This window comes from Alligator sinensis, unplaced genomic scaffold (assembly GCF_000455745.1).
Source record: "Alligator sinensis unplaced genomic scaffold, ASM45574v1 scaffold832_1, whole genome shotgun sequence".
Taxonomy (NCBI): Eukaryota; Metazoa; Chordata; order Crocodylia; family Alligatoridae; genus Alligator; species Alligator sinensis.
In genome coordinates, this window is record NW_005842057.1 from 418,990 (window position 1) to 428,988 (window position 9,999).

Genomic DNA, 9,999 nt, shown 5'->3' on the forward strand with positions numbered 1-9,999 from the left:
AGAGGGTGAAAAAGTAGTTGTTACTGTAATGGCAGTTGATAATGCTGCCCCAGTTGGTGCAGCAAGGACCGGTACTGCTCTGGGTGCCACATGGCTGCCTTGTATACAGAGCTCTGTTGCTACACTCCATGTAACTCACTTGGAAGCTTTTTCCTAGTGCCAAAATATAGTATCTGATGTACTTACAGTTGTGATAGCCCTCCACAAAAGAGATTTGCAGTGGAGGATGTTCATAGGATTATTAAAAGCTGATCTTCTCCTGACTTGGGAGTCCTGAGGGATGAGGCTGGCAGTGAGGACACTTCCCACAATTCTGAGAATTCCCTTCCCCTTTCCCCACCTTTGAGAGTCTGGCTTCTCTCTCTCTCTGTCTCTCTAATTTTGGGGGGTTTTTTGCTGCTCTTTCTACCTGCGTTCTACCTTGGGTGTAGCTGTAGGCATCAAGCAGAAAAAAGAAGCTAATAAGTAGATGATTAGCAAGGGCACCTATCGGGGGGCTTAAGTGTCTCTGTACTAATGCTAGGAGCACGGGGAACAAACAGGAGGAACTCACACTCCTGCTTGCCAACAAAGACTTCAACCTGGTTGGACTAACTGAAACCTGGTGGGACCCTACCCATGATTGGGCAGTAGGCATTGAGGGCTACAGGCTGTACAGATGAAATAAGGTGGGGAAAAGGGGGAGGGAGGGGCATTGATCTCTACGTTAAGGAGCAATACACATCTTTCATAATCAAGATGGGATCACAAGAAGGGCAATTTGAGGTACTGTGGGTTAGAATACAAGGGGGTTGGGGTGAAAGGGACTTGGTAGTGGGGGTCTATTATAGACCTCCATACCAGGAGAATGAGCTAGACCTGGAATTCTCAAGGCAGCATATTCAAGGGACATGATTGTCATGGGTGACCTAAACTACCCTGACATCTACTGGGATGAGCAATCAGGTATATCTGATCATTCACATAGGTTCTTAACCTGCATATAGGACCATCGCCTAACTCAGGAAGTATACAGTCCTACTAGGGGAAATGCCTTACTGGACTTAGTGTTAGCTACAGGGGATGATCTGGTGGGAGATCTGCAGATACAGAGTAACCTAGGGGATTACTGATACCACCAATTGTTGGAATTCACTATCCAACAAAAGGTGGGAAAGATGACCAATAGGGCAGAAGTGCTAAACTTCAGAAAGGTGAACTTCAATGAGCTCAGGAGATTAGTAAGAGAGGACAGGAGAACTGGTGAGATGGGAGTCCACGAAGGGTGCTTGTTCCTCAAGGGAACGATCGCATTGCACACAAAGGGGGCAAAGGGGCCAAAAATGGTTACAGCCAAAAATCTTGGGCACACCCCTCAGCCTCCTTTGCATTTCTCTCAAGCCTTTCTCAGATGTTCTAAGATTATGGTATTGGAAGATTTCTTATAGTTGGTTAGCACTGTCCTTTTCTTCTAAACCAGTGGTAGTAGGGTTTCAAGAGTGCTCTTCAGATCAGTCTGTATTTTCTTGCATTTTTTGCCGATCATATAGCAGCATTGTATATGTTAGGTTTTAAACTTTCCCAAGGCTTGGTGGCTGATTTGTTAGGTAAACTTGCTTTCACACCTTCTTCATTGGACAGTCTATATGTATCTATGTCAGATAATGTCTAATCTCAGATAATGCCTAATGTCTGTCTGAGAGTAACTGGTAGTTTTGCTACAACGGATCTTTTTGATATTGATTCTGACTTTGCAGCAAACTAAGTCATAGGTCAGTGTCACAGTCAGCACTGCGATAAGACCACATATGCAGAATTTCTTTCAGGTGGTTAGGTCCATTCAGTACTAGATCTGATTAGTGCCAGTTCCCTGATCTTGGATGTTTCCACAATGTCTTTCTTGTGATTTTTCTGGCAAAGTAGATGCTGGTAACACATAGGTTTTGACTTGAACTTCTTGTTTAAACTGAAACCCATCAACAGTTGTCTCACCCACTCTTAAATTCCCCGCCTGATCACAACCACTGCTCTTTCAGCACTGCCACAGTGCTCCTTTTTCCCCACTACCCACTTCTTCCATGGCTTCTAGTCCATGCCATTCACTTCTCTTCTGGTCCACCTCCCTCTCCTCCATGTTCTCATTTAACACCACCCCACATTATTTGACACCTTTGACTCCTTTGCCCCTCTTTCCCCTGCTTGACCCATCCCAGAGATCTGGTTCACCCCCTCACATCCATGACATGAATATTTCAGTCTTCCTCCTTAATGATGAAAATTAAATGAATGGAAGTACTCTTGGGGACTAGCAAAAAGGACTGACCATTGCAGACATCCACCAGTAAAATGAAACAAACAGACTGTCCACCTAAACTGTGTGCTTGAGGCTTGGACTGCCAGCAAGGACTGAGTCAGTGAGCAGAGTTACTAGGCCAGGTGCATAACTGGTACCATAGATAATCAAACACTTATCCAAAACAACCTGTAAACAGTTAAGAGCATCTAGAAGTACATCCAAGCTAAATCAGAGCAACATTTATACTAAAGAAAGAGGATATACCTCCAGGTAGAAGCCAGCTCTCAAAATCCCTCCCTCTTGAACTAAACACTGGACATCTTTTAGAAGCAATGTAAGATCTTTCTATTTGGACAGACATTTAGCAAAAAAGCTAAGCAGAGATACTATTTAGTCCATCTCTGTTTTATGCTGATTTTCTAGTTCCCATTTTAAGATCTTTTGTTCTCTTGTTGCTCTTTTTTCTCTTACCACTGTCCTCTTTTATAAGTTATTCTGTTCCTTTACTGTAAGCCACTCTGAGCCTTTTCTGGGAAGGGCAACACATAAATAATTTTATATATTTATTTATTTATAAATATAGGACGGAAAACAACTCAATTCTGCTTCTCAGCAACAGGAGTCCACCTGACCTGACATACTACCTAATTGCTCCCAGAAATCTCATAGATTTCATAGATTCCATAGATCATTGAGTCCAACCCCCTACCCTGGGCAGGAAAGAGCACTGGGGTCAGATAATCCCATCCAGGTGCTTCTCCAGTCTCCTTTTATAGACCCCCAAGGTAGGGGAGAGCACCACCTTCCATAGAAGCCCATTCCAGATTCTGGTAACCCTTACCGTGAAGAAGTCCTTCCTGATGTCCAATCTAAATCTGTTCTCTGTCAGTTTGAGGCCATTGTTTCTAGTTACCCCAAGGGGTGCCCTTGTAAACAGAGTATCTCCTACTCCTTGTTGTCCCTTGAGGATGAATTTGTAGACAGCCACAAGATCACGCCTCAGCCTTCTCTTGCAGAGGCTGAAGAGATCCAGGTCCCTCCATCTTTCCTTGTAGGGCCTTACCTTCGGGCCCCTAACCATCTGAGTAGCCCTCCTCTGGACCCTCTCAAGGTTATCCACATCCTTCTTGAAGTACAGCACTCAACACTGGATGCAGTACTCCAGCTGCAGCTTTATCAATACCGCATAAAGGGGAAGAATCACCTCCTTACACCTGTTTGTGATGCACCTGCTAATGCATGATAGTGTGGTTAGCTTTACTTATCACTTCAACACATTGACGCCTCATGTTCATCTTGGAGTCCACTATGACTTTGAGATCCCTTTCTGCTGCTGTGCTACTTAAAGGGTCACCTCCCAATCTGTATGTGTGTTGGCAATTCTTTCTCCCTAGGTGCAGCACTTTGAACTTATCTTTGTTAAACTGCATCCTGTTCCATTCTGCCCACTTTTCCAACCTCTCCAAATCCACCTGAATTTGTTCCCTGCCCACCTGTGTGTTTACTTTGCCCCATAATTTGGTGTCATCCACAAATTTAGACAGAATGCTCTCCACGTCCTCATCCCAGTCACTGATGAAGATATTGAATAGCACTGGTCAAGGACTGAACCCTGGGGGACCCCACTGCCCACATCTTTCCAGGTTGATACCGACCCATCCACCACCACTCTCTGGGTGCGTCCCATAAGCCAATTTGCCACCTACCTGACCGTGTAATTATCTACAACACAGCCACTTAGTTTATTTATATGAATGGGATGAGACACCGTATCGAAGGCCTTTTTAAAATCCAAGTAAATGACATCTACCTCGACTCTTGCATCTAAGCTTTTTGTTACCTGGTCATAAAAAGAAACAAGGTTAGTTGGGCAGGTTCTACCTGCTATGAATACATGCTGGTAGCCCTTCAGCATTATTTTTCCTGCTGGACTCGCACAATTGTGTTCCTTAACAATTTTTTCAAAGGTTTTCCCAAGGATAGAGGTGAGACTAACCAGCCTGTAGTTACCCATATCCTCCTTCCTCCCTTTCTTGAAAATAAGAAACACATCGGCCCTTTTCCAGACATCTGGGACCTGTCCTGAGTGCCACAAGTGTTCAAACAGTCTTACCAGTGGTTCTGCTATGACACTGGCTAATTCCCTCAGCACCCTAGGATGAAGATCATCTGGGCCTGCTGACTTAAACATATCCAGCCCCTCCAAGTGTCCCTTCATTAGGTTGGGGCTAACTGTTGGTGGGCTGGTGTCCCTCTGGTGCTTGTCTATAAGCCAAGTGGAAGATGTCTTTTCCATGTTCAGGAATATGGACGCAAAAAACTCATTGAAGAGCTCAGCTTTGTCTCTCCTATCTGTCACTAATTGCCGTAGTCTGTTCTGTAGGTGTCCTATGTTGCCGTGCACCTTCTTTTTGCTCCCTATATGCCTGAAGGACTTTTTGTTGTCTTTAATCTTTGATGCCAGCCTGAATTTCATTGCTGCTTTGGCCTTTCTAACTGACTCCCTGCAAGTGTGAGCCAAGTAGGTATACTCCTCCATGGTGGCTACCCCCTTCTCCCACAGTCTATATACCTCTTTTTTGTCCCCAGACTTTCCTGGATTTCCCTGAACAGCCAAGAGGGGTTTTTGGCCTGTCTTGATGTGATAGCTGTGAAAAGTACAAAGGCAGCAAATCAACATTTGATCTAGTCCAGAAGGAAACAGCTCTGCTGAAAGACTTAAATGGAAATGTCATCAGTGATAAAAACAACTTGAATGTTGGATTCAACAGTATGGAATTATACTCCAGTGAGACTGAAATCAAACATGAAGAACTGGAAGAATTACCACAGTTCAACATTATGATGGATTTAGACAATGAGCTTATATTAGAAGATTTGTAGAAAACCATTACATTGATTCCTTGGTCATCTGTTTGCCTACTAAAATCTACAAATGTGCCAACAATGAATTACTTCAAAAGCTTCATGAACTTATACTGCTCTGCTAGAAGAGGTACCACAAGATTTGAAAGATGCTCAGGTTGTATAGTTATACAAAAACAAAGGGGATAGAAGCAACTGGGACAACTGTTGAACATCATCAGAAAAATTATCATTTGCATCATGCTACCTAGGCTGCAATCTCTAGGTGAAAGAATCTATCCTGAAAGTCAATGTGGTTTTCACTTAGGACACTCCACCATTGATATGATATTGTTGGCCAAGCAACTGCAAGAGAAGTATAGCAGAAAAACAAATACCACTGCACATAGCCTTTATATATCTGACTAAAACCTTTGATACAGTCCATAAACAGGGCCTTTTTAGTGTTCTGAAGAAACTGGGTTATCCACGCAAACTGTTGAACTTCACTCATTACATCAAGGTATGAAGGCAATTGTACTATATAAAAACAAAGAATAAACCACCTTTGACATCAACAACAGGGTGAAACAGGGGTGTAAAACAGAAAGCCAGGAGTCTCCTCTCACCTGAGGAGGAGAGAGTAGCAGACTGAGCTAACTACAAGGAAATAGTCAGCCAGGGGAAAGACAGATACTTAAAAACTACTATCAAGAAGAAAAGATTGTAATGGATCGATCACATCAGTAGAGCATGCATGGGAGAAGACCATATCACCAAGGATATTTTGTATAATGAGATTTGAGATGGCTCTAGAAAGTGGGGTTGCCATCTATTGTGGTACCATGATGTGTGCAAAAATTATTTGAATTCATTCAACATCAACATAAAAAGTTGGGAGGAGCATGCAGAGAATCCTGTCCAATCTGGAGGGAACATCTGGCACTGGGTGCAGCTCAACATGAAGCGGCTTTGATCCAGAGGATGGAAGCAAATCAAGAAAGAAGAAAGCAGCATGCTGTAAATTTGGATTCCAGTTTAGACAACATATGGATCTGTGGAACTTGTAACAAGAGTTACAAGTTCCACAGGTTTCTCTCAAATTGGGCTTCTCAGCCACAAATGGATTCATCAGGCATCTGACTATACCTCTTATGTGGATACCATGATCCAGTAGATCAGTGGTTGTCTACTGCTTTTCAAAATGAGAAGTCAAAAGACAAGAGAAGAAATGTATTTGCACAAAACTGTGAATCAAATAATTTCCTCCTATTTTACAAGACCATCAGAAATTGTTTAATTGTATTTCTTCAACTAGAAATTGCATTCTCTCAACTAGAAATCTTTTGTATGTCAACAGAGGAAGAACACGAGGGAAACAAAAGGTCCCAATTCATATTTTCAGGGCACTTAACAAATGTACAGTTCTAAAATATGCAGTGTTTATTTTTTTTCCTGTGCAGTGGGGGAGGGAGGGTTCCCATTGTGTCAAAAACTTAAAACTGGGAAGGGGTTATAACCCATATATTTCCATAACTATGCCCTTGACAGTGTGTAACAACTAATTAAACATACTTTTTTGTGGTGAATAATGTAGTATATATTGGTATGTTAGAAACTTTATCCCTGTTGAATAGGAAATGGGATTTTATAATCCCATAATAATTTGTTATTCTCGTTTATTTCTGTGTATGTTTGCAAATGCAGGACAGTGTGAAGTCTGGGTGAGGACTATAGGTCGATACAGTAAGGGTCATGAAGGAGCTAAGCAGTAGGGATTTTACTGCTTAATTTACCAGCAGCATAGTCCTCTGGAAACCCTTGCAGACAGTGTCTGTTCAGTCTGGTTAGTGTGTCTGTCATGATTTCTGCTTTGCAATGGTTGCCTGAGACTGGTGAAAATGTAAAGCATTCTTTAGTAATTCTTCACTTTCGGGAAGGATTTAATAGTGATCTCTCTCTTGTATTTATATGCATTTTCCAGGATTAATTCCATTTATTTTGTGGATATGTTAAGTTGTTTTTATATGTTTGGACTTTGCTTCTCCAGATCTGTGGTTAATACAGAGTGGGTGTATCTACATGTCATTGCTACATACTCTAACAAGTACTAAATGACTGCACAGTAACTGCCATTACTGTACAACCCCAGTGGCACATGGGTCGTTTCTGACCCTACTGCACAGTAGCAGTCCCATTCTGACTTTCCCTCCTGCCCTCTCTCCACCGCGGATCCCTTAGTTCCCCTCAACCCTTAAGGCTCCTCACCTGGTCCTCTGAGTTCTCCCTTGCCTTCTCCTGTCCTTGGGGCATTACTTGGGGCATTGTGCTATCTGTCCCAGGGGAGAAGATGTGGAAGGGTTAGCCTGCCTGCCTGGTCACCACTGCTTCTAGGCTGCTACTCTTCTGGCCCAGAGAGCAGCAGTCAGGTAGGCAGTTTAACCCTTTCCTACATCCTCCACTGGGAAAGATAGTACAAGCAGCCACAAGTAAGTGGGGGAAGAGGATGGGAGAAGCAGTGAACAGGGATCTGGGATGCTGGGGAGGGGGCAGTGGGCCTGATCCAGGCCAGTAGGGGATGGGGCTGGTTGGGGTCTTTACACTAAGGTGCAGTCTAGAATGGGTATACCTTGGACTAGATTTATGACACACTACAACCTGCCTGACATCTGACTCCCCAAGTAACAGGAACCTCTCCACTTTTACCTGCTACATTGCCATTCCACCCCCCACTCCCCCTCCCAGGTTCTCTCTCACTCATTGATGCCTCAATTTACATTTTCACTGACTGGCTTTTTCACCTGCATTTTATGCCAGTCTCTGACTTCTTTACTATTCCTTCCATCCAGGAAGAACACACACACACAGCAACTGTAGATTCTTCCTCAATGTGACGGAGGGTTTTAAAGCTGAAAGCCCGTGCCTCGCAGATGGATTCCCAGGCAGCTAAGCTCACCTGGAGAATCACAACTCCTCTACAACCAGCAAGCCTCAGGCCTCTCAAAGATCTTAGGGGTCTGGACTTTCCCTGGCTAGGACTGTGCGGGCATGTGGTGGCTGGAGGTTATAAGGTTCCTCCTGCCTGCCTTTCACCAGGGAGGTCCTCAGTCCTGGCATTTCTTGGGGGTTGCCATGCCACTGGCAGTCCCACCAGGCCTGCTACCCTACTGGCAGGGTGCAGTTTTAGTTAATGCCCAGGACCTGGGGCCTCCTGCTTCTCCATAGTTCCAGCCCATCCCTCCAAGTTCATCCTGGTATGAGAGCCCAGCAGGGAGATGTTCTTCCCCTGCTGGCTGGTGATGCAGAGAGTGCCACCTCCAGCTCTGAGAGAGGAACATTAAATGGTTTTAAAAAAATAAAAAAAGGACATAGGTGCAGATGGAGTGAAGAGGGTGGCACTCACTCCATCTGCATGTGGAGCTCAGGGAACCTCAGCAGCAGGAGGTTCACCTTGAGAAACACCAACTGCTCCACCAAACCAGGATCCAAGGAAGTGTGGTGGGCTGTCACAACATCCTCAGCAATGCTGAACACCCTCTAACATGGAACACTGGTTGGTGGACAGGACAGGCATTCCTCTGCCACATCTGGCTGCGGGTTGCCCAATAGGCCAAGCGGTCGCAGTCCAGTGGTTCCATGTCCTCTCCGAGATAGGTAGCCACTGAAGCCTTGGCACTACCTGCCCAAGGGTGCAGTCTGGTGTGTCTTGACTCCACCATTGAAGCCATGCCCTTGGTCCACATTGGCAGCTGCAGTCATGGAGAAGACTGGCTGGTACCGGGAGTGCTGGCACAGGAAAGTGACCCCCCAACCTGTGCCCTTCTGCCTCCTGGACTCTGTTCACCAGACCCTCCATCCAATGATCCAGGGTTTTGCTGCTGCATACGCTCTCCTTCACTCTTGAGTCACACATGGCTGCTAGCACATGGACCATACTGGACCACAACAGATCCAGCCATTTCTTGATGCCCTCCCACAGCTGCTTCAACAGTGCCTGCACCTCTTGTGACAGCGGCTTGGCCCAGCCAGGAACATCGATCCCCTGGAACTTCTCCATTTGGTTCTCAAGCTCTCTCACTATGGGGATCACCCGGATAAGGAGGGCATCACCAGCACTGATGGTCTTGGTGATTTCGAAGAATGCTTGAGGACCACCAAGATTTGGGAGATGGTATCCCACTCTGTTTTGTTAAGCAGGACACTGATTGCAATCTCCCCGAGCAAGGCCATCTCATGGATGACCTTCTATTGCTTCACCAGCCTTTCCAGCATGAGGAAATGTGGAGTATGTGGACTTCCACTGAGTCTCCACATCCTGCATGATTTTGTGCTGCAGGACACTCAGCTCTGCCTGTTTGTTCTGCAGCATCTTGCTCCCCTTGATACTTTGGTGGAAGTAGCTCGCCACCTTCCTGCATTTTGAAATGAGCTGGCAGGTTGTGATGGTGCCATCACCCACAGCCCTGTCTCCTTCCAAGGCGTCCCCAACTATGAGGTGGAACTTGTGTGCCACACAGCAGATGCTGACAAAGTTGACATCACGGACCACCTTCACCATATTGGCCCTGTTGTTGGTGACCATGAATCTGTGGGTGAGTTCACCCTGCCCAACAAGCCATGGATCCTGCACCATGCAGTTCATGGCCACCATGATCTCCGTTGCTGTGTGGTACTCATCATCCATCCCCTTGGCTTGAAGGAGAGCCCACTGATGGCCTGATTGGCACCATTGCCCTGTGAGGGAAAGGTAGGCATGATCTCCACCCCAGCTGTTCCAGATGTCTGAGGTGAAGTGCAAAGCCACCTGTGGACCTGCCTTATGCAGCTCCACCCTCAAGTACTCCCTGCATGCCTTATACATGGAGGGCACCATCATCCTG

At 45.4% G+C, this 9,999-nt stretch overlaps 1 protein-coding gene across 1 annotated transcript in view; it reads left to right on the top strand.

Moving 5' to 3' along the window:
• SNTG2 (syntrophin gamma 2) overlaps positions 1–9,999 on the top strand; it is a 462,462-nt gene that overhangs the window by 5,252 nt on the left and 447,211 nt on the right. The window contains exon 2 of the mRNA XM_025203382.1: positions 4,924–5,154. Within this exon, the coding sequence (XP_025059167.1) occupies positions 4,924–5,154 (231 nt within the window). The remainder of the gene's footprint in view (positions 1–4,923; positions 5,155–9,999) is intronic.